General features: G+C 33.1%; 1 protein-coding gene across 10 annotated transcripts; it reads right to left on the bottom strand.

The window, feature by feature from the left end:
- Positions 1 to 1,313: 1,313 nt before the first annotated feature.
- Positions 1,314 to 26,499, bottom strand: Alk (Anaplastic lymphoma kinase). Of its 10 annotated transcripts, none has more exons than XM_088186047.1 (26): positions 25,837 to 26,499; positions 22,506 to 23,211; positions 21,778 to 21,866; positions 21,601 to 21,716; positions 20,156 to 20,360; positions 20,009 to 20,090; positions 19,861 to 19,933; positions 18,793 to 19,099; positions 18,561 to 18,727; positions 18,309 to 18,499; positions 17,620 to 17,779; positions 17,401 to 17,548; positions 15,618 to 15,791; positions 14,683 to 15,034; positions 12,482 to 12,624; positions 12,295 to 12,406; positions 11,753 to 11,845; positions 11,471 to 11,678; positions 10,140 to 10,355; positions 9,896 to 10,063; positions 8,975 to 9,288; positions 8,805 to 8,911; positions 8,580 to 8,666; positions 5,296 to 5,486; positions 4,170 to 4,608; positions 1,314 to 3,390 (listed from the first exon to the last, which is right to left on the bottom strand). In XM_088186047.1, the coding sequence occupies exons 1-26, from the start codon at positions 26,020 to 26,022 to the stop codon at positions 2,623 to 2,625; spliced, it is 5,802 nt and encodes a 1,933-aa protein (XP_088042173.1). In that variant the 5' UTR covers positions 26,023 to 26,499; the 3' UTR covers positions 1,314 to 2,622. The 10 variants fall into 10 exon arrangements, 6 of the variants coding, with proteins under 6 accessions (XP_088042173.1, XP_088042174.1, XP_088042171.1 ...); XM_088186048.1 differs by having other exon boundaries at positions 4,170 to 4,374; positions 11,753 to 11,869; XM_088186045.1 differs by having other exon boundaries at positions 11,753 to 11,869.

Below are 26,499 nucleotides of genomic sequence, written 5' to 3' on the forward strand. Positions count from 1 at the left end.
TGAATTAATCCAAAGATTTAAGTCAAAAACAATGAGAAGCATAAAACTGAAGGGCTGGGGAATTGCTGACTTTTAGAGAGGAAATATTAATATACAGTCAATGAATTGTATATTATGGCTAGGTTTATTCTTTGTAAAAAATAAAAACAGTATGTGTTGCATATCCGTAATAAGAATAAACTGTGTAAATAAACAAAAAGTTAGTAAGTAAACAATTTTTATGGAGTCTCTTTTCCGTGCCTATAATTGGTTACTTCTAGTGATTACGGATAATCGGTAGCGCATTGTACAACAAGTCCTATTTTATACGTATTAAAATAAAATATTTGTATATTATGTAAATATATAATAGTATATTTTTCCATGCGTATAAAATATACCCATAATTTATCATTAAATAAAAATATTTATCATTAAAATTTTCTCTACTCTTTTAAACAATAATATCACAAACCTAAACGATAACAAAATATAAATAAACAAATTAAGCTCCTATTAGGTTTTTTATCATTAAATGTTCACAAATTCCATCTTTACAAATCACATGCAATCAATGTGCAAATACACTGCAAATGGCGTAAAATGAAGCCATTTTATGTAATTTTTTTTAGTATTTTACCCTGTTTCACACTACCATTATGTCAAACAAATAATTAATTATATTTATTATATAATAATGTATTATATACTTTGCATATATCATTTTTTTTATCATTACGTATAGTTTTACAGCTATCAATATAAATATTCAGTTATATAGATAACGCACATACACACACAGAGCCCTGGTTTGCTGTTTCACACACTCCGTACTGCAAACTTTGTCGGTGTTATCATCACATCAATTTTATTTTCACTAATCGTTTGGATGAAATGTATTGGATATTATTTTTTCTAAAAACATGTTACAACACATACACAACCATATAGCGAAATAGAATGGTTGCATATTATTCAAGTTGATTTTCGAATACTGATATCGGATTAAAACAATGCGAACGTGATACACCTATATAAGTTATGCTAGTTACTATGTATGGAATGGATATTAATGTATAAACTTTCATCAAAAACAGTGACATTCTCATGTGGACTTCGCATTGTTTTAATATTGTAGATTATCTACTCGTTGAATTATGGTCACTTGTATTATACATACAATTGAACACGTGTGTGGGAAAAGGGCACAAGTCTAAAAAGCTATTTCGACATATTCGGGATATACTATTGATATTGATTCCTACGTTAAACATAACTAGGTATATTTCATATGTATTTTAAGTTCACCGATGTTTAAAATGGTTTAAATTACATTTTTTACTAAAATAAATTCATAATATAATACATAGACCATTTTATTTGTACGTACAAGTCTATTCAGAATAATATGGAGTTGATCGCAAAAAACTTAATACTCTTTTACAATTAAACTGCATATTTTTGGAATGTGATTCAGTACATTTTAAGGGGGTAAAATAATCATACATTCAGAACATACAGAGCGTAAAACTGCACCATGGAACGTCTTACAAAGTATACTATTAATATAATATGAATGTATCTCCAAGCTAAATCAAACTTTGTTTAGTTACTCTTTAGGACCCTGCTAAAACATAGGCACTCTTTTATATTATATTGAATGCCATCCATTACAAATCAGTTGTACTTTAGGACTCTAGAACCCCGAGGAAGTATAGTCATATATAATACAATATGAATCAAGCATGTTCACTGACATCATGACATCAGTTCCACTGAAAACCCTGAGGAAAACATTATCACCCCTTGATATAAATGTAAATTATTTGATGTGCCATTCATACCAGAATTTGCTCAGTAGCACTCTAGAATCCTGATAAAAATAAAGTCACCCCCATTTGCATACATTGTTATTCTTTGGGCTATACGCAAAATTACAACCCTCATTAAGGAAGAAACATTGTACGCAATTAAAAAAAATACGATATTTGTGTCGTTTTCTAAAGAACCGCTTTTAGATCTATGTATGTAATATATTAAAACATAAATTGCTCTCTTAAAGCTTACATTGGTTTATGTCCCTTTTTCACACATGGATTCAATATCCCAATTCAATGTTCCTATTGATCACTACTTTAATACACAAAAAGTAGTTGAAATCCTAGTCAGAAATTGAATTCACAGTACAATAGATCAATGGTCTGAGCCATTGTTGGTAAATTGAAAGGTTGTGAGTTTACCTCCCAAATAAACCCAATGTTTTTCAATTTACTATCGTTTCTGGGAGATCAGAGTTATTAATATAATTATAATTCTGATCATTCAACTCAGATTAGGCTTTCCTAGATTTTCTTAATCTGAGCTAGATCACCATGTAAGTGTATGTTATTAAGTTATCTAATGATGATATATTATATTTTAGCATTGAATCGAGGAGTTGTATAAATACAAGTGTCCATAGTTAGCCGGTTAAATACTGTTAATGTAAGCGAGTTGAAATGATGAAGTTGATGATATAATGTTTTTTTAAAGATGCAAACATCTAATTGGACATGTATTGCTCTGGCAAAAAACTAACTTTTATTTATCACTGTTTTTTGATGATAAAGGGTACATAACTATTTTATCGAGCACCATCACTGTTCAGCAGCTTATCTCTGAATCGTTATTCAGAAAGCCTCCGGTGCTGCTGTTTTGTTTTTTCACTTTCTTTGTAGTTTCATCTTGTAAGTTTATTTCTGTGTAGTTATTTTGCTTCGAACTAGGATTAAGCCGACTGATGATGTTGATTCCACTATTGTTACTAGACGACGAAGAGCCGTTATCACTGTCCGCATACGGCAAGTCTGTGAGAGGACCATTCATCAAACTGTTAGAGCTAGCGCTGTTCTTTAATCTCGTTTCTCCCTGTTGATTTTGATTTTGATTCTCGTTGCCGACGTCATTTGGAAGTTCTTTACCCGGCGGTGAGGCCAAATCATGTATTATGGCCTTTTTTGGATCTATTTGTATCTTCCTGTTCTCGGAATTCTTCGATAGCTTATTCGGAGTTAGAACGTTAACGTACGGCGGAAGTATGTTCATGTTGTTCAAATTAACAGAACCGCTGTTTTTCTTAAGTGCGTTCAAGTTCTGCTCTAATTGCGCGGCATCCAAACACAACGGCCGTTGTTTTACAAAGTTGACCGAGCCGGTTGGAAGATTGATTTTCTTGTAGTTGTTCATTCTTTCATACTTTGGAGATGAATTTGGATGCTGCGTCATTTCTAATTCTGGTGTTTTGTGGTTGATTTCAACTTTGATTTGGTTCACTATTCCGTTGGAGTTCAGCGAACGGCTTAAAGAGTTATCTGGCGGTTGAAGAGAAGTTGGAGTCTGCTGCGGCGTGTCTATGCTGATAAGTTTATCGACCTGAAATATGAGAATAGTTATGTTAGATACTATTTTACAGGACATGAAAGTAAAACTGGGACATATGACGATCCTAATGCTATGTATGTATGTCAAAATTTGTCTTTCTGTTTGTTTGTCTCAATAATAACTGATGAATAGAAAAATAAAATTTATAGAACTTTTAAATCAATGCAACTTTCTTTGAAAGGTAATTTGAATATTTATAAAGTATTTTCAACAAAAAATAAAAATAAAAATTTGCTCCTATGTAAAAGTCATTGAAATGAATTTTTTGATTAAAGAGGTGATGCCAGTTGCAGCATGCTCATTTTATTAAGATATCAGTAATTCAGGTGAGTTCTTAAATTTCCTAAAACGAATTGAATTACATCTTAAACTCACCATCTAGGTTGGTAGCATTTTTATGCTACTGAGGAATTACGGTTCAGTAAAACTGTTTTGTATTTAAAAGCAAGAATGTGTTTATTCTCAGACTTTTATTAAATTTTAATATCTTCACCCGGCTTTAATTCCCAATTCGTTTTGCCTTCATCATGAGAATAAATAAATCACAATGGCAGTTATTCAACGTGACAGGAAATAATTAGAGAGATGAATGGTTTTCTTATAGTCAATATTATGATGGCTACGTGTAAATAGTATATTAATTACTTGGTCTTATAAGAAAAGATCTTTTAAACAAATGTATATCCATAAGTACCATGATATCTTAGTAGATATTATTAACAACATTAATACTTAAATTGAAGATGATTCTATAATAATAAAAATATTACCATTGGACCCACCGACAAAGCCGCCAGATCGTTGTGCACCATCCCGATGTTGTTTTGCTTAATAGCTGGTTTCTTCTCTATGAACGAAGTCGTCTCCCACTCTTTAATGTCGTTGTCATCGTCTTCGTCACCGATGCTGTCCTCCCGTGCCGACTCCATCGACGCTAAAAGTCTATCAGTAGACTTGGACGGCTGGAATTTCGAACTATGCGGATAATTCACAGATGATGGATTATCGAGCATCGTTGTTAGTGGAGCCGTGCTGCGCGTCGTCAGGGCTATGTTCCCGTATTCAGGGGGAGGTTTGAAGGTTTGCTTTTGCAGCGACGTGTTGTTAATGGTGGTTTGGTCATGGAAAGTGTTAGTCGGAATCGATTTTAACGGAGGCGATGGTCCCTCTTCGTTGTTATGTGACGATGATAGTAGACGATCCGAGGAACTGTATTGCAAACAATACGTTTTCATAATTAGTAGTCGGCATTATTATGAGTGATTTAATTAAAATTATCGTTAACCAATCGTTATGGTAAAATTTATATTTTATTCAAATCATCATAGAATAACTAATTAAATTAAATATCTTTACAGAAAACTTCTCATTCTATTTAACTTTAATCTAAAGATTGAATCGAGAAGTTGAAATTATGTGCAGAAAAGGGGTTCATGAGATATCGGTGTATTCAATTTTTCTGTGATATGGTTTTTATCTAAATGTTTTGAAAATTGAGTCATTCCATATTTTATTTAAATTTTAAACTTAAGCCTTTTCACCACACATGCATTCAATGATATATTTTTATTTAAGTTACCATATTTCACCTATATTATATATTAAATAATAGGCAAAGAATACTCATAATGATTATATGTAGGTCAATGGGAAGCTGCGTAGCTAATTTATTTATCTTTTCAAGCCATCTATATAAAACAATTCTATAGCGTAGTAATAGATACATATATAATATTTGTTATTTTACTAAATAAAATAACTATACAGCTTCTATAGTTATAGATCTAATCTAACTGGCATATCAATGTTTTATATTATAACTATCCTTCATATAATTGTATACACCAATGATATGTATAATTACACAAATAAAAGAAATAGGAAGACAGATCTCACCTAGAGTGGGAAGGCAGCATTCCGTCTAAGATTTCAGGATGCGAGGGATCAGGTTCACTACTGGACTGTCCAGTCAGGACATTCGGCTCTCCCGAAACGGTCGGGGTGTCTGCGCAGTTCGTGATGTTCGCGAACGGCAACAGCGGTACCAAGTAGTCCGAGGCTTGGGTCGCAATCATGCCACACGCTTGCTAAAGGTCGAAAAGAGGTATTGAGGGCGGGGGGTGGCAAACGGATGCTAATGAACAATCGACAAAGAAAGAGAGTAGTAGTATTATCATAATCTTCGATTACTTTGCTTTGAAGTCATTTTTGAAAAGCTTAATAGTGACAATTCACCATGAAAACCCGACTATATTTTCTATATATGTAGTATTATGGTTCGTTAAATTTTATATTTTGAGCCCCGGATCTAATATAATACATTATTCTGAGATTATAAAGTATAAAGTTAATCTGCATCAATATTTTATGGTTGAAATGTTACTTTAAAATAAAAATTAAGTATTGTATATTAATCAAATATATTGAGATTGCCTCTGTAGTGATCGAAGTAAGCTTCAAGATTAACACTTTGTTTCAGCCCTCGGACGAGTGCCATAAGTCATTTTTAGTTTGAATGTATATATGATTATGCAATGTAACATTTGATTGAATATATCATTTTAAAGCTTCAGATAGCTGTTTTTCTCAACATATACATACAAATTTGTCAAAAATAGTGGGATACAATAATAAATGTGTTATATTTAAACATTTTATCGACTAGTGGGAATTTTTTTATGCACATATTATATTTTAACGATAATCTTTTAAACATCTCATTGCATAGAGCCATGCTATTATTAATATATTTACAACATCCAGAAAAGTATTTGTCAACCAAATATGATAAAGATTTATCTTATTTTTTATATAATCAAATTGCGGTGAAAGCGCATCTTACCTGAATGATGTTTTAAGTTTTTACTAATTGTGTATGGACTAAACCACTATTTATCTATCTTTTTTAGATTTTAGAAGTATTAAGTCGTTTAAATACAAGCTATTTCATTATATACTTAGCATTAAACAAGACTAAATTTTAAAATAAACATTTATCCCAGAATATTTAACAAATTTTACTAGTGAGTATATTTTAGTTATAACTATTTTTTTTTAAAAACTAATGTCAGGATCATCGGCAATAGTTGCATAGAATTTAGTTCTAAAAGTTTCATTAAAATAAACAAACTAATGTGTGTGTTCTGATTTGGAGTAAAAGAGTTGGAATTTTTTTATCAACGTGACAAACAAACGATTATACATATACGAGCAGACATAAATTAACGGTTTTCCGGTCAATTATGAAAAACCGTTGGACCTTGCTTTAACAAATATCTCTGGCGTGCAGACACAAATATCCTTGAATTGTGTGTTTAAGACAATGATAACAACGTCAAATGTACTGATTTCGAATCTACCAGTACGTCGTTACTATCAGGTAATAACAAAAAGTCTGGTTCCGCCTCAAATCATAGGCATTGGTCAGGAGATTGGAAACTGGAAGGGACGTTGAACTTCCCCAACTCCTTTAAGTGTATATAAGCCACAAAACTACAGAATTACCACTTCCTTTTCGACTTATAATAACAAGTCTTTCCGAACTCGTACCAAGCAAAGCTATGCCATATTTTCAATAGTTCAACTTAATTTTCTTAGAATTCAGAATTTGAATACGGTTGTGGTCAGAAATTATATTAAATGGTTGGAATGTATATTAAATGGTTAACATTTAAATTGGACTAGTCAGAATTAGTATTAAATGGTAAGAACTATTTTGACAGATGGTCAAAATCATTTTTTTCAGTTCGCAAAAGGTGTTTTAGGGGCAACTTGTTTGGTTGGGCTCGCAACACTGTCAGATGTCAACACAACAAGCCAAGCGTGAACTCCACCACCGCTCTGTCGTTATTCCCGCTTCGTTCGTCGTTCTGAATACCTTCACGTCCGACATACAATTAAATAGATTCGCTGAGAGTTATTCATGGGTGTTAAATGTTCTGACGAACGCTCGCTTGCTACCTCTCGTTCGAACTTAACCTGACCAACATTTTTGGTGCAAGCGAAGAATTTTATAAGATATTTCTAAAATAAATAATTTATTGCCCGTTTATATTTAAAAATGTTATAATATTTTTTTAATTCACATGACCGTCCTATATTTTTATTCTGATCGTATGCTATTTTTATTATAACTATTTAGTATTTATTCTGACCCTGAATAATATAATTATGACCAGGCTGTTAATAAAATTCTAATCGAGATTTGATTTTTATTCTGACCTAAAGTAGATTTAAATTCTGACCATTTAAGTAACAAATTTATGGCAAAATTTAACGAAGAGCATTGTCTTGTTGGAATTAGATTATGGACCATATTGTATATATTTTCAAAAATAAATCCATTAGAATGAATTTTAATATTGAGATTTATTCATGTGTCAATCGTATATGAACACAATTCTTACCTCTGCTGCTGCTTTATAACCTAATACCATAACGCTTCAAAACCCCATATTTGACTTAAGTGGAACACAATCAGTAAGATATTCTTTTCCAGCTCCGTGATGCACATACACACCACCAATAATCTCAAAAACTTTTTGTATTGAATGATCAATTGAATTCTAAATCTAAAATTATATAAAGTTAAATTTGTAGAACAAATGGCTTCCACCCAACCTTAACGTGTCTAGTCTAGGTATTGCTGCGCCTATTTTAGTCTTATTTTTTTATAATATGTTTTCAATTAATCATATATTTAAATTTATGTTCAGTATAATCAATTGAAATAGCGTTGTTAAAGCAGATATTCTTAGCAATGTAAATTTGAACTGTTTGGTGGAAAATGTTGAACGTTTGCCAATACCGTCTATCATTAACTAATCTTGGTTTACATAAAATACTGTTATGAAAACTATATTGTTACGTTACAGATGGATATTTTATTTTTACAACTCTCTTTCTCACCTCCGTTAAAATAAGTATTTTATATAAAATATAACTGAATTAAAGTACAAGACAATAACAATTCAACCAAATGCTTGTTGAACGAGAGCATAATTAAAATAAATTACAGTACAGGAAATTTGAAAAGATTGCCTTTACTATATTTTGCATATTTACATTTGGCTGAACTGCTATCAAGGGAATCTATTAGGGTTTTATTGCATGTTAAAAAAATAGTATTAAATGGAGAAAAATATGTATATAATAAATTTAAATGTATACAATGAACATACTTGGATTGACTGGCTCTGATCGACTTCCCTCGTCAATGGCAAAGCTCTGGTAAAGCATGGTAAAGGAGCTCCCATGAGTTCCGGATCCTAGAGTAGAGAAAAGTGTTATATATCATAATATCAAAAAAATCTAAATATTTGTATAACATTTATATATATAAATATATATTTATACAAAATTATATAATATAACTACATAATTTATATATAAAATAGTAAAATTACCTGTATACAATGCGACATCCTTTCAAACAGTTGCGAAAAACTGGGTCTATCTTGCGGTGAAGGATTCCAACAGTCGCACATTATTCTATATATTTCTAATGGACAGCCTATAAATTTTCATTAAGATTAGTATCTGTGCTACTTTGTGTATATTTATATATATTTTTTACCATGCGGTATATCTAGTCTGCCACCACTGGTGACCATTTGCATCACTTCTCTATTGGCACATCCAGTGTATGGCATGATTCCTAGCGAGAACACTTCCCAAAGAAGAACTCCAAAAGACCAAACGTCTGTTTTAGACGTAAAGATTCCATCTAAGAACGCCTCAGGTGGCATCCATTTTATTGGAAGCATAGCTTTTCCACCTTTTCTATAGTAATCGGCTCTGTAAATGTCCCGAGCCATTCCAAAATCTGCTATTTTAACGACCCTCCCTGGTCCTTTCGACGTCAATAAGCAATTCCTAGCAGCGATATCCCTGTAATTTATTTTTTATTTTTTATAAATCTAGCTTTCAAAGTTTGTCTTTCTGGTTGTCTTTAAAACACACATAATTTTTATTTTTTCTGTACTATATTTTGTATTCAGCGAGTAATTTAAATCATTGTAAATGTCGATGATAGAAATTTCTCCATTTAAGAGATGATGTTAGCTGTAGAACGTTCATTTAACTCAATTGTGAAGATAATGGATAATATAAAAGCTACTGGTTCTCTATTTGAATTACAAATTTCCTGTATTTAATTAGATTATTAGAGCACAATCAACCTTCAAGGTTGGTATTACCATTATGCTGCTGATAATTTTTAGGTCCAGTAAAACTAGTTATGAAGGCATGTGATTGAGGAATGATCCTGAGAGTGTGTGTATTCCAAGTATCCTGTTGATTCCTAGCTTAAAGCGGCTCAAATTGCCATGAATGTAACAGGATTTTATTTGAAAGATGAGTGCTTTTCTCATGGTCAGTTATATTTCACACTAAGAACAAAAAATGGACGAAGCTAGGTAGGTTAACGCTAGTTTATTATAATTATAAATTTAGAAATACCTACAATTAAACTTAGATAAAGCAGAATTTACAGTACCTGTGAATGAATCTTTTCGTTTCCATATATCTACAACCTTTGGCAACATCTAATGCGCACAATACAAGATCTTTCATTCCTAAACTACTGCTCCTCTCCGGTTTTGGACGATTCTCTCTTAAGAAATTCTTTAGATCACCACCAGCCAAGAGTTCTAGTACAATGAATCTGAAATATTTTATTTTAAAAAAGATAATTAATACATATTTGAGCCTGAAAATGATTTTAATGATCAATGAAATACCTTGGATGTCTATCAAAACATACACCTATGAGATGAACTATATTTGGATGGTTGAATTTAGCCATGATGGCTGCTTCCATCAAGAAATCCGTTTCGGACTGTCCCGTGGACATTTCGGGTAACGTTTTTACCGCAACGGGCATTTCTATAGCATCTCCGTCGCGATGCCTGTATAAACCTTGATACACTTCACCAAAAGCACCTTGACCTAAAGCTCTATATGAGGTTAAGTTTTATTTTGTCATTAAAAGTTTCTTTTAATTCAGTTTCCAAAAAGTAAAGAATACCGAAAGCTATTTTCTAATTGCAAGTTTTATAATCACTGTTTTTTGACTATAACTTTTAATGATTCAGAACAGATTATATTCTAAAGTTGCAGTTCTGTAAGGATCACATGTAATATCTAGAATAAAAATCAGACATTGTACATATCTACACTCACTTTTGAGTAAAATGCATAAAAATATATGTATTTAATATATTTAAAATAACATAGAATTGTTTCGAAGCATTAAATATATCTGCATCGAAAGTAAAGTAGAAGTTTAAAATAATTGTAAAAATGCAGGTGTGTCCAAAAAAAGTTATTTCAAACTTAAATACAAACAGCCAGCTTTTAATTTTGTGATTGGTAGTTCATCAAGATACCACTAGTTGTTATTTCGATTATTTTATATTTAGATTTATTAAAATAAGACTGATATTTTGCTCTATGTTTCTCCATGTTCAACATTTTTGTACACATTATATATAATTTTAAAATCTAATGCTTAGAATACTATTATATGATTTTTAATTAAATTTAATACATATGTAAAAATATTTATTAACATAATGAAATATAAATGAATTTTATGGGTAAAAATGGGCAATGTCTTATTTGCATTGTATTCAAAAGTAAATATGATGTCTATATATTGATTTTAGATGGTATATATCATTATGTTAGTTCTAAATTCATGTATTAAATTCTCTCTTTTCCTCATTCAGATTCCTTGAACTCCGATACATCTTCACTTTTACTCAAATCAAGAAAACGTTATATCTATATGCTTCTAGATGGTGTATATAATCATGTTAGTTCTAAATTCATATATTACATTTTCTCTTTGCCTCATTTAAATTTCTTAAACTTCAATATATATTCACTTCAATCACATCATAAGTATGAATCAAATATATTTTGTAAATCAGAATGTAATACTTAATAATGTTAATGTTTTTAGAAGTAGAGTGTTGAATATTAAATATCTTCTTAGTTCAATCTATAATTCTATTTTGTATCAGAAAGTATCTTTCGGTCTTACGTGTAGTTTATAAAATAATATTACTTGACTAATCGTAAACTATCTCTGGCCACTTGAGGGAGTTGACGTACGTCAACTCCACCAGCGAGCACAGCATCACAACCATAATTTGGATTGAAACTCGTCAAAGCGCTATCGTCAGCAGTGCTGCGGAGCCGACTCAATCGCAAATCTTGTTCAAGAAGAGCCTTGTGTCGGATCGCAGCTTGCTTACGAACTTGATATCGGTTATCTATTAAATAACGTATCATTTATGAATATTTGTACACATTTGTAGTATTTGCAATCAAGTTACAACACACTCACATAACATGGTGAATATAATGGCGATAATAGCCACTAGTAAAATTACCACAACACCGAAGAACCCGATTATGTAGCGATAAGATATGCCCCAATCTTCAAAAACAGTCGTAGGCGGCCCTAGAATTAGTTGTAATTAATCTGTACTTTTCTGTTATAATTGAAGGGTGGAAAGCATTTAGGGTCTAAGTGTAATTTTCAACTTTTTTTTTGGGTATGTGTCGATATCAAAAAAACAAAATATTTTTTGAATGATGATATCTCACAAGCATGTAATGAACAAAATCAGTAAAATAACTTTAATCACTATTTTAATGAAAATAATACTATAAAATAAGTTGAATTTTTGAGATATCTTTCAATACATTGATGCCACAAATAAAAAAACATATTTCAAGTGGTGTATAACATATAAAGCAAAATTGTGTTTGAAAATGCAAAATAAAAAAATAAAAAAGCAAAAAAAAATAACATTAAAATAAAGCAACCCCCACCCTTAGACCCCGTATAATTTCCATCCTTCAATCCTTTACATCAATACGTACATTCACAAGTGGTTTGGTTTATACCAGTAGCGACCCATCCTTGGGGACATATGCATTTTGTTTTAGAACGATACTCATCAAGCGCTACGCATCTGTAGTCACATCCGCATCCCTATAATTTTTACTGGGTTGTAAATTATTGTTTATTTAATATAAATGTATTTAATTAAAATTAGTAAATGATCACCTCGATAGCTGGAATTATGATAACTTGTCCAGGGCCCGAATGCATGGCTGCAAAAATCTCAGTAAAACCTGGTACTACGCGACCAAGATCCACAAATGAATATCCGCCTTCTCCGTTGGTTAAATTTTGTATGATGTCACCACCTTGTGTATAAACAATATAATCATAGTTAGTTACCATGCTCATTAGTATTAAATATTTGTCAATATTGATTTATTAATATTAATAATAGTGAGTGAATTTCAAGTTTTTCTTATTTTACTTTTGAGTAAATTGAATCAAATATATGCATCTCTAATAAGTAGTAATATTACAACAATTCAGTGAACGAGTCAAATTAAAACTTTATAAATTCTAAATATTAAGTCATTGTATATATTACAAGTTGGGCACCATCACATGCCCGTTAAGCAGTGATATGTGTTAAATATTCAAATTATTGGGATCCAATCTGTCAAATATACAAAGGATTATTGCAGATAATTTTCACGCGTTTTTATTCTACGTGTTAATTACTGAAACTAATTTATTGCGTTAAAACAGGAATGGGTGTATACTTTTGGAAATGTAAATGAATTAAATAAAATTTGCAGAAAATTAATCGATTTTCTTGTATATTAATTTTTCTTGTATATAATTTTTTTTTGTCAAAATGTAAAAAAATCTGTATTGTAAGCAATCAGACTAAATAGTCTGATTGCTTACAATACAGATTTTTTTACATTTTGGCAAAAAAAATTATTACAGAATTTACATATTATTCAAAAACTACCCATGGATCTTTGGTTGAAAACAGGAAATTATACGAAAGAAAGGTCAAATACTTTTACTGATACGTCTACATCGAAGAAGAAAATAATCCAAAAACTGTGATTTCTTCAAAATCGAATATTAAAGAACAAGTGTCATCTATGAACAGACCAAAACGGAAGTACGATGAAAGTTATTTAAATTTTGGATTTACGTATATTGGCAATTCAGATGCTCCTGATGCAATGTATGTTTTGTGTTAAAAATACTCGCAAACAATTCTTTGGCTCCAGCTAAACTTCGCAGGCACTTCGATACGGCACACTCTGATTACAAAGGAAAAGACATGCAATTTTTTAGGAGACAACGTGACTCACTAGAAAAGTCTAAATTTCAAATGATTACAATGGCTAAAACTGAAAATAAAAATGCAACAGAAGCTTCTTTTCGCGTGAGTTATAGTATTGCACTTAATGGTGATGCTCATACAATTGGAGAGACACTCATTAAGCCATGTGCGAAAGACATGGTGTCATGTGTTCTTAATGAGCAGGCTACTAAAAAAATTTATGCAATACAATTTTCAAATAATACTGTTTCACGACGCATTAAAGATATTTCTACTAGCATAGAGAAAGAGTTAATTCGTCCACTTGGACTTTGCAGTGAATATGCATTGCAAATGGATGAATCTACAGATGTCGCAGGACTAGCTGTGCTATTGGTATTTGTTCGTTACACATATGATAAAAGTATTAAAGATGATTTACTCACGTGTGCATATCTACATGGAAAACTGTATTAATGCTTACATTACAAAACAAGAGATATTAATTTATTATTATCTAGCTAAGTTTTAAACCTATTCATAAATGATATATAATATTTAGATTTATCATTAAATATCTAAATTTTAATTCTAACGTTAAATAATATAATTTTTTTTTCTGGAAATATTTAGTCAAGTTGTACACCTATTTTCAAATGAATTGAAAATGTTAAATAGTTTTTTATAGAATGAACCATTTTGACTCTCATTGAAAATCCTAAATAATAATGTCTAATTTGAACCATTCAATTTTAAAATATATTTTTTAAAATCAGAACGAAGCAAAAATAATATTTAAAACCCAAAAAGTTGAGGGTTACGTATTCGCACACTCTCTAACTTGACAGCTAGTATATATATAATATATATATTATTGCCAGGTCTTTGAAGCAATTAAAATGCTAAGGATAGAAAGACTTAAAATTATACAAACACAAACGCAATGGACACCTAAGTTGTGTGTCACCATTTCTCAATATATTATTATGAAAAGGTCTTCATTTAACTCGTTCTTTAAGTATAATTAACTATTCATCACATAGCTTCAATCTCTATTATCACGTTTATACTATTTTTATTATCAAAATGTGATTTTATAACTATAAAATAATTAAGAACACACCTGCCCATCCCCCTCCAGCGCCGCCTTTAGTGCAACCACCACCGCCGCCTCCGAAGCCACCAGCACCAGGATCACCACTTCCACTACACGCACGGCCACCAACACCACCTTCCATGGCTGCTTGGCCGCGAACTTCTTCATGTCCAGCCGTCACTAGTCCCAATGCTGGTAACCAGCCACCACCAGCACCTGGAGTAGTGTTCGGCTTGCCGTACATGTGGCCAGTTCTAGGTTTCCTATGAAGTGGAGGAACCCCTCTACCATGCTGTGATCCGCCGAGTGGAGCTCGGCCTGCTCCAAGACCACCACCACCACCGGCCACCATGATAGGAGTATAGTTTTGCTTATTCAACTGAAAATATTAAAAGTGGAGGAACGTATATTCATGATAGTCCAAAATAAGGCGATAAGAATATTATGGGCGAGCAAATGCATTTTTCGAGATAATCGACTACAGAATAATAAAAATTAAAGTATTAAGGGCCAACTAAAATTATCAGTCTAACCTAACGACCGTTCGTTAAGTTCATTTCAAGTTCATAAAAAAACTGCATTTTTACTGTAATTTAATATGTCACTTAAATCATATTACTTGAAAAATCGATGTCATTATTTCTACCTTTTATGATATATTAACCACATTTCTGTATTTTTATGAACATTTATCAATCTCTAACTTACTTTAAAAGTTACGAAATAATTATAATCTAGACCCCAAAACTTATTGATTTTGGTCTAAAATGTGTAGAAACTGATTAGTTTTACAGATTTTTTCAATAATATAAACGACGACATTTAAACAATGTTAACTTAATAAGAAAAATATAAAAAGATACATATGATAAAAAGTTTAAAATTATTGTATCATATCAATCGTGACATATGAGAAATAAATAATATTTGTGTTTTTGGCAACACTGTATTTGTTATCATACCATGAAGAGATAAGTGGCACCGCCTCCTCCTCCACCACCGTCTTGAATCACTGTATTTTTTATCTCATGTGTTTTGCTGTGGTAAAACGGTGTAGTATCTGAGGTTGTTTCTGGATTCTCGATGCTTGTGCTGTTCGGAGGTTTACAATTAGATTCGGAGTAAACAGATAAAGTCTGCAATAAAGTAAAATTATTATTATTATTATTAAAAGCATTACAAAGATATTCTTTGAGAAAATGATGTATTGTTTTATTAATTTTAGGTTGTTTTGATTTTCAGATAAATAAAATCGAACTAATTTGCGTAAATTCTAATTGTACGAAGATCACTAGATTAAGATTTTCGCTGGCGGATGAATGTTCAAGAGTTTTTCAGGGATTTTCGAGAAAATAGTCTTATTTATACAGTTGCTCCAATTTGAGTATACTATCTTGGCAGCATTATAAATCAGACAGCTGTAAATAATCACGCGTGTTCAAAGTGTCAAATGTTAGTCTGCAACAACACATTTACGAAATGGATCGCTTAACCACCGTTCAACGCGTTGTTCTATTTATGAGGGTTCTTCTTGAAACTTGCGCACCTAATCACTGTAACCACGACAATAATAAGGAAGAACGTGACAAAAGAGTGTAACTGAACGGATTACACAATATACCTCTTTACGTGCAGGGGAAAAAGATAACAAATAAATAACTCGTTGTAATTACCCTCCGATGCAGAGAAAAAATATTTATTTGTTGCGCAACGGTCAATAATATATCACCGAACGACAAAAAACATAGTGTCACAATATCCCGTTGCACAATTCGACCTGCGAAAAATTTCGATCAGGCAAATATCACTTTCTAGAGGCGTGGACATATTTTTTTGGTCGAATTACCAAGTGCAAGAATTGGGTGAATAGTCACTGCATGGTTATGATTCGCCAGAGAGTTTTCTTTTTACGATACTAGCTCCTCGCCGTACCTTACGCGCAGATACGGCGACAGAGGAACGAGACCTGGTCAGAGAGGAACGTCCCAGCTAGATTGGAGCATCACCAGATTACATCCTTAGAGGACCATTTACTTGACGTCAACCCTCCGCCAGCTTCTCCACCAGCGCTCAGAAAATAGTTTGGTTAAATATATGTAATATTATAAAATAAACAAAATTGTATGAACTGTGTTTCAAAAGTTATGAAAAGATATCTTACCGAGCGAACAATTCACAGCGTAGTGAAACAATTTGAAAAGACTGAAGGAGTTGGAGATAAGGTAAGGCCTGTGCATCATTATAATGCCCGTTCAACCTTGAATACTGCTGCTGTAAGTAAAAGTATAGCCAAAGACCCGGAATTGTCGATTCGTCGGCGTTCGCAGCTTTTGGGCTTATCTTATACCTCCCTTTGGCGTATTTTGCATCTGGATTTGCATTTACACCCGTATAAAATTCAGACAGCTAAAATTTACGCAGATTGGGTGTTAGAGTAGCATGAAGTTAAAGATTTTTACCTCTCTGGGTATGTTAATAAGCAAAATTGCCACAAATAGGACAAGGGAAATCCTCATACGATTCACGAGAGAGCATTACATGCCCAAAAAAGTGCGCATTGTGGTCAGTCGGCATCACTGGGTTTGACTTTTATAAAAATGATAAAGGTCGGACTGTAACAGTCAACGGTGAGCGCTATAGGTGCATGTGGTATCTTTCAAGGAAAGGCTGTATTGTTATTTGAATTATGTACATAACAAGAGGAATGACACAGTTCATTGAGGAATTAAATGTAGATTGTAATACCTTTATACATGCGCTGCTTCCTTGCTGTCCAACTAACGCGAAAATAATTTGACCTTTCTTCAGTTCCAATAATGCATGTGCAGAAGCACCCCTGGAGGATCCAGTGCCTCCAGAACCTAAACCTCCACCAGCACCATGCACAATAATCCTAAAAGAAAAATGTTTTTATTTTTTAATTTCGTTAAAGAAAAAATGCTTTTCTTCTTTAAAAATACTGACGTATAGTATCCTTCACTTGGCACCGTCCAAGATTGAATTCCATTTAGTTTTTTATCATTTAACACCTTCACGACTGTGCTCGTGTTTTTATAGCTTGTATCGCAATCTACTTGATTAGGACCATGTTGTCCTGTGGATCCACAAGTTGATAGTTCATAATCTGAAAATAATATAAAAGTTTAAATTAAATAACAAAATCGATAGTTAAAAATAATACACTGGAATATGCAATTGCCCTATATATGTCATTAATGGATAACGAGAGGTTGAGGAGCCCCCTAAGAGGTGAAGTATTATTTTGACAATCAGCATAGGTTACAAGCAGTCTACGATTACTAATATAAATTAATAATAATCGAGTTAGATCATCTGATCAATCGAAGTCTAGCATTTTTTTACTAATAACACATGACAAAAATTGTCTAAGCCTTTTTTAAAATCAGTATATACGACATTCCCGCATCAAGAGATTTTGTCACTGATTTGACGAAAGATAGATTAGTGACAGTGGAACGGGAGGGACCAAAACCATGTTGTTGTTGATGATGATGTAACTATATCACTGTGATTGATTTATAGTTTTGATACGCAATTTGTCTCATTTTTTATGAATAGATCTTTTGTAGATTTACAAAAATCCTAAAACAATAACGTCTTGAATAAAAATACATGATTCTAATTATACTTACATGTTTTATTTATGAAATCCTTAAATGGTTTAGTGTTTAGACCACTATAAATCGGATCCCAATAGTTATAGTCTCCTAAGTCTTGTTTTGGAATGTTTATACCAAAACACTCCGGAGCCATTGAAAAGTCATCTATGGCCACATCAGAATAGATTCTTATACCTCTTCTGGTTTCAAATTGTAAGTAATATCTGAAAATATACACACGTGTTAGTAAAATAGCCTTAATAAGTAAACCAATTAAAACTATACCTTGTTGTGATGTTTGGTAGAATAACATCGGCTCTGACCCATTCAGATCCTCTATTTTTTGAAGACCACCAGATCAACGAAGATGAGTTTTCTTTGTCTTTCAGCTCGATGAGCAAGAGTGATATTGATCCGGTGTTTTTGCCATATTGATGAAAATAGAATCGAATCTAGATAGATATTAAAAATATATCAATGTATATATGTTTATAATATTATTAACTAACTGTCTTACCATGCAAGAGTTGTAATATCTTGAAGTAGCATCTCCGTGAACTTTTGGCGGAGGATTGAACACCACACTGTCCATGTTGGCATTGGTTGCAAATCCTACAGCATTGTCCAGTTTAAACTGAGCCATATTGACATACATGTAACGTCCGATGCAAATTTGAGAAGAAAGCGCTGAGGGAACTCCCTCCATTGTTGAAATTGAGGATATCACGTCTGGGATGGATCTACCCAGACAGGTGTGGTCCGTTTCGGGTCCTGTGTGCTCTGTAGGTGTAGACCCGGAGTGGTTCTCCCATTTGAATTTCAAACTAAATTAAAAGAGAAAGTAAATCAATATACTTAAGTTAAAATAAAAGCTTCAAATATTGCAATTATGAATTCAGGTGTATGAATAAAAATATATTTTAAAATCCAAATTGATTAATATAGTGAAAGGTCTTTAATATTGAAATATGTGTCGTAAAATTGATGAGTATTCCCGCAAAATATTAGTGCTTATTTTATAAAAATAAAAATATTTACTTGCCACAAATAAGTTCTGAATTTACCTCCTCTGCTTTTCTATTTTTATTATAAAATAAATAAGCAGAAGGTACATGACATATTTAGTAAACTTACAAAGAAAATATGTTTATTCAAATAAAAAAATATCCTAATAAAATGTCATAGTTCACTTGCCAAAAGCAAGATCTAAATTCCTACGCCTACCTCTTGCAAAAACATATAAAAAATAAATCACAATAAAACATGGGAATAAGAAAAAGTATATAAGAATAATAATAATATTAGCATTACCCATAAGGAAATCACAATTTTAATATATTTCATTTAAAAAAAAAAATTTCATATATATTATATGTATTGAAAATGTTATAAGAGATTTGTAAACATATATTTCTATTGGAACGTCAGTTAAAACATATAGGGTCGGTGAATGAGAAAAATATTTTTTGCGACGCTAGTGAGGCGTAGTAAAAAAATATGATAATGTTCTAAAAACTGCCTTTTCGAAACGCCTTATATAAAAATAATTTTCCTACTCATAAATTATAATGTACAAATAACTCACCCTCTAGAAGGTAAATTTTCCCATCCGCACCATCCATCTTCAAAAGAGCATCTCGAACCAAACGGCATTTTATCTAAAATAAGCACATGTAAATCTATTTCCACTGCTCATGGTGTAAGCAAACGTTTGATATTTTTAATATAAATACCACAATCCTGCACTTCGTCTTCGCCTAGATCGCAATCTTGAAGAATATCGCACACTCTCGATGAATTTATGCAAGCCGGCATCTGTTCACGAACAAATTGCGTCATTACTTATAACTTGCCTCATCTACTTAGCTTACGTTACGTACCTTATTTATCAAACACTTCAACTGTCCCGGAAAACAGTCTTTAACCGTGGAGTATTCCGGAAAGCATCCGGCCATTCTGATGTTATCAATTGCGATGTGTGCGCCGGGAAATGTGGGCGATGTCATCAAAATGCCGGGAAGTACTTCTAAGACTATCCTAAACTCTTGCTGGACTCGGCCCACTGAAAACGAATGCTCGGACCACCTATAATAAAGCAATAATCGATTAGTAGAAAAAAGGAAAGGATCAAATAAGCAGTTCAACAAGATGCTACTAAAAATGGAAGTGCACACACATCTCGTTAGATATAATCAAACAAAAACAGTTATACATCATTAACTGTTGACGTCAGATTCGCTTGCTTTGTGTGTTCGCGAACGCCACGTTACGACGTACCGGCAGCGAAATCTGGCGTTTGTTGCTAGTCGGTGTCGATCGCTTTGACGAGGCGCTCGGAACACACCAAACTCACAATTCAATAAGCACTATACAAGTATACACGCTTTTGGATTCCGATACACAACAGTAAACATTTATAAGGATAAGATGATGCACGTCAAGGATGCAATCGCACACCAATGCTGTTTAATGATGCGAAGGAACGTCTTCGAAAACTGAAATGACTGTTCAAGTTAAGTGAATCTTTAATTTTTAATTTGTATGCAAGTAAACAGTATAACTCAAACAAAAGAATATATTTATATAATATTTTGGATTAAACAAAAAATAATATGAATATTATTATAAAAGGCAACGTATCAGAGTATCAATAACGATAGATGTGGGTTGGAAACAAATAGATGACACAAAAAGATATATTATAGAATCACGACAAAGGATTTATCTTTGACTTTATAAGTTGTGTATGTGTATAAATATAATAAATGCTATAAGAAATAAAGTCAGATTAAGCTGAAAGTTACGGTAGTTGAACTAATTTTTTTCAGATCTTAGGTCAAGCCTAATTGTAATGATGGATGGCCAAAAGTGCAATGAAATAAATTAAGAGATCAGAGGATTAATTGTGTCTATATGAAAATAAATAAAGTAATTCAAGATATGAATGAAGATATCAAAGTATCACCAAACTCGTGTAGTTAGTGATCCAGTCAGATTAAGAATATATAGCGTATATATTTTACTACAAATTTGAATTTTCTTTCGTCAGCACTTCCATTAATAACTTCCAACTAAATTAAGAAAGTTCATCTGAACTTGCAGCAAGTGAAGCTACTCCGCACATCAAAGACCGAGAAATCGGTCGATTCCCTCTTCACGTCACGTTCGAAATCCAGAGAGTATCCCGATTTTCGGAGAGCATCGCGTGTATACAATACGTGTACATATATAAACATGCACCTAAGTGTGACAAAGTATCGGGAGAAATGGAGGGACATCGCCAGACGGACATGAGATATGATAAAGATTAGGAAATAAATAATACCGTTCATTGTTGTTTCCAAGGATCTCGCTAAGCACCCAAGGTGCGCCATTGGTTGGTTCAGTGACTACCTTGAAACTAGCATTTTGCATGTTGGATTGATGAAGCCACAGTGCCACCTAAAATTATGCACAAGATTAGTACAATAAACTATATAATAAAATCAAAAGTTTGCTATACCTTGCAGTTCTCCATTATTCCATAGTACGTCGGACTTCTGACTGTCATTATTTCAGTTTTCGAATTGACGAAGAGATATAGGAAATGACCTGAAACAGAAAAATTCAATAATGTTCGATTACTAAAGGGAGAAATTGGCGCTGGGGAGCGTAATTGGATTTCCTTCTCAATGAAACTGGCAATAACCTGTTGGCACCTTGTGAATGCAAAAAGATATATTTTAAGATCGCTTCGCTGTATATTTATTTGTAGCAGATGTGTTTATATCAAGCAATATATTAACGGTAGTATTTACAATTCAACCTCGTAACCATAATGTTTGCCGAAGTTGTAAAGAAGCGTGTACACCTCTCTCAAATTAACAAATGATTAAAATGTAACTATGACACACCTCCTTCACGAGCTGCTACTGCTAACTTTTGTCTAATGAATTTGAGACAATTTGATAAGTCTATCTATATAAGAATATTTTACTTTTAAGTTTGTATGTCTTACTCAAAACTCGCAAATGAATTTTTTCACAGGAGGTTCTACTTAGAATTATAAGGTTAATAAGAATATTATGTATATAGGTACTTAGATAATTATTTAAATAATAATAATATGTGACGATTTTCTGCTGCAATATAATACGGATGACTTTGAAGACATTGCATATATGCATGTTTTATAAGTAAGGCTGTGTTTATTCCTATTTTTCTTTAAGGCATATGAAAAGCTAGTTGTACCTTTTGTTGAATTATCGGCGTCCATCGTTGGACCTTTCATTATTAGGTCTGCAGAGTTGTTTAGCGCCACGATATCATCAGGAGTCAAAACTTCAAAGGTGGTGTTCCAGTGCCAAGTGCACGGCGTTTCGAAGTCGCAGTATTTCCCTGAGACTTCCACGGAGTTAGAGGAACCCACCGAGTTGGAGGTGCTGCCGTAAAAAGGATCGCTCAGCTTGGTGTTCAACTGCCTAATCTTATCGTTGTAGCTGATCTTGGAATAGTCGTACTGGCCGTGCCCACTGTAAGGACTAGCGAAGTCTCCAATGTGATCCGGGTCGTCCAAGGAGTTCTGGTGCTGGTCGTTCTGTATCCTCTGGCCGTCCTGGTGCCGCCTCGAATTGAGCTCCCTTAGAGAGCTTCCCTGCCTTCTGCCTTGATTATCGACCCTCCTGCCTGCCACGGAGGAGTTCCTCAAGAATATGTTGTAGGGGTACAGCTCCTGGTTTTCGAAGCCCCTCTCGCGGTTGACGCTCTTCAAGTACTTCTGATCCGTAATAGTCATGTCGGATACCTCGAAGTGGCGCTTGGTGTTGTATAGATCGTAGTCATAGCCCCTCTTGTTGCGTATCTGAAGAGAGCGTTTTTTGCGAGGCCGTAAGCGCTGAGGGTTTCTACTTTGGAGGCTGTTTTGCAGCGATTCATCTCCAGCGCCCACAGCGAAAGACTGGAAGAAAATAAAAACATATAAAATAAAATCAAGTATAAAACAATGAATAAATTTTGCGCTAAAAACAATGAGATTTGTTTTTTAAAATAGAAGATAGCACACAAAATACAAATGACATGAAGAATCTCATTAATAAAATTTCGATCTCGATACATTATGTCTAGTAAGAAGTTACTCATTATTTTTTAATGAGTAACTGAATAAATATTGTCACAAATATTGAATTACTTGATTAGTAAAGAAGAATCACAGAATAGAGAATACTCATCTCCTGAATACATATGAAGATATCTGCAATGAATAACTTTACACATTTCATAAGAGGTCATAAATTTCGTACTCAAGGCGAGATTCAATAAGTTAATCGCAGTTCATGGCCTTATTTGTTTATTATTGTGCTTGCATCTCTATAGTTAAAGTGGTTCCAATCGCAAATTTGATTAAAGAATAATGAATATGGATAAGAAAAGCAATAGAGAGCAATTGTTGGAATAATAGAGGAGATTTTCAATAAGTTCAGAAACAAACTGAACCCAATACAGATAAAACATCTTTGACTAATAATTTAGTCAGATTTTAAATTTAATTTTGCAGTTTGTGATTGAAGATGTGAAACATTGAAACTGTACAGAGTCACTATTTGTTTAGTATTCAGTAAGGAAAATATTAATTTAAACATAATAAGTTGTGGAAAAATTGGAAAAAGAAGACACTGAGGTAGAATAGATAAAATATGACTGAAGAATAGTTTAATGAAAGGAAATTAATATGAACGTGAATGGCTGTAGAGAGTAGTTGCGGAGAAGGGCAAGATTAAAGAGCTGATAAATTTATTAAAGTTTTTTCTAAAATATTTAATCTTAAATTCTTAAACAAAGACATTTTAATATCGATAGCATACTTTCGCTTATAAACTTTATATTAAAAAAATAAAACATGATTAGATTTGGGTCATTTATAAAGACTTATTTAAATACAGTGTTTCTTCTCAAAAATTATTTCTCGAGAATTTCTCGATAAAAATGGCCATTCAATAATTCTTATTTCTCGAGAAATTTGTTGATATCTCGAAAAAATTTTATTAAAAAAAATTTTTTGTTAAAAATATTTTAATATCGCTGTATTTTTACTGCAACATAAAAAAGGGAGGGTCCGTGCCATGTTTTTAAAAATATGCCTGCTTTCTTGGAAGCTTTTAATAGAGATCGGAAGTATTTGAATACTAAAAAAATGTTTACAATTTTATCAACTACTCTAATCGGTCTTATATTAGCTTTGGTAAACCATTAACCACATTAACACTGCTCCGTGTGGGAATCGGCATATTATAAAAAAATATGGGAGCTCTCCTGTCGGCGAACTTGAATCTCGTTTTTTATTTTGATTTGGTTCGAAATATGGAAAATGTATAGTAATCTCTATTCATCAATTCTATATAGAAATCTACAATAATATATGTGATTGTATTATCAAAATTTCTGGAGAATTCTTGAGAAAATAGAGAATGGAAAATGTGAATTCTCATTTCTCGAGAAATGAAAAACATCAAGAAACCAGAACAAAATTAACTCCAAGAATAGTGACAGTGTCGTGTGATCAGATTTGAGACGTAGTAATAAATTTGCTGATATATGGCAATGGATATTTCGTGAAGTTAGTCGCGGTCGATGGCTGAAGGTGTGAATCACTATTGGACTAGTGTTATTCTTTAATTAGTAAATAAGGTAAGAAGTAAGCGGTAGATATTTAGTGTAGAGATCAGATATGATGAACGAAAAACTTTTTCTAATGGATTTTGATAATAAATATTAAAATGGTAAATATTAAAAAATCAAACATAATCATCACTAAGACATTTATAAAGGCTAAGCCGGCTTTTGTATTAAACTGAGTTTTGAAACCTACTTAAATACATATAGACTCTAAGAGTTCCGACTGAAAAATATTATACATGAGTCTCATAAATAAATATACAGAGATATTGTAATGAATAGTTCGTAAAGTTAATCCTAGTTGATGGTTGAAGGTGTGAGTTACTATTGAACTATTATTGTTCTTCAATCAATAAATTAAGTTAGGAGCAAGAACTATGAGAAAGAAAAGATAATTCAGTTCGTACACAACAACTTTAGCTAGTAATATAGTCACTATTTAGAGCTTCTGCAGAAAATATTATTTGACTCAAATTGACTGTGTGAATAGTGACACTAGAGAGTAAGTAATGAATCTTATATATAAATATGCAGATATATTTATAGTTCGCGAATTTTATAGTCAAAGGTAAGATTCAATAAGCTTATCGCAGTTTATGTATGAAGGTATAAACTATGTGAGTAATATTGCTCACATAAATTAGTAAATAAAGTAAGTGGCACAGATTGCAAAAAATGAAGGCTGTATATAGATCACAGTAAAGAAAAGAGGCTATTGAGCCGATAATAATTATAGAAAGATTTTCTTTATGTGTTATGTCTAGAAATAAAAATTGTATTGACTTTTTGAAGCTAGTTTGGGCTCCAGGACTATTGAAGTTTCCAAGGGAGAGAATCGGAATTGTAATTCATTTTGGATGATCATGATGAGTGTAGCAAAGTGAGGACTGAAAGCGTCGACGTCGGATACCTCGAAGTGGCGCTTGGTGTCGTAGAGGTCGTAGTCGTATTCCCTCTTGCTCTGCAGCTGCCTTCTGCGCCTCCACGGCCGCAGAGCGTCTCCGCTGCCGATGAGACTGTCCTCATCTCCGGCGCCCACCGCGAAAGACACAGCGATAAACATACAGCAGAATGTGAGTGTTTTAGCGAACGCCATTTGGGGCTCACTGGTTCGTCTCGAGCAGCATCGCCTCGGACGTGTTCAGCGGCAATACGGCCTGGGCTCTTCGAGGTCGGCCCACGGGCGCGGGTCCAGATCTCTCGCCATCACTGGAGCGAGATTTTCCAGCGGCGGCGCGTGGGCGTTTTTCCCGGCGGCGGAAAAGCGTCGGATCGGTATAAGGTCCCACCTTATGTATATACGCGCACGATCCGGCGTATATGTAAGTGGGTCTGAGAGTGCGCAGAGAGGGCGCTCGGCGGGATTCTGCGGAACTAGCCGGCCCGGACCGGAATAACAATCCGCGGCGGCCTACGTCGCCGTCTCGGCACGAGATACATCACAAATCATGGCGCACATCCTAGCCGACTGCATCCACCGAAAAGACGAAAATAATCCATATAGTCGGACGCGAGGCGGACGACGCAGCGGTCGCGCACCTTTTCTCTTCCCAACCGGCGCTTTTCCGATACC

This window comes from Plectrocnemia conspersa, unplaced genomic scaffold (assembly GCF_051122295.1).
Source record: "Plectrocnemia conspersa isolate PC_06_02 unplaced genomic scaffold, ASM5112229v1 ptg000005l, whole genome shotgun sequence".
In the NCBI taxonomy this organism is placed as follows: Eukaryota; Metazoa; Arthropoda; class Insecta; order Trichoptera; family Polycentropodidae; genus Plectrocnemia; species Plectrocnemia conspersa.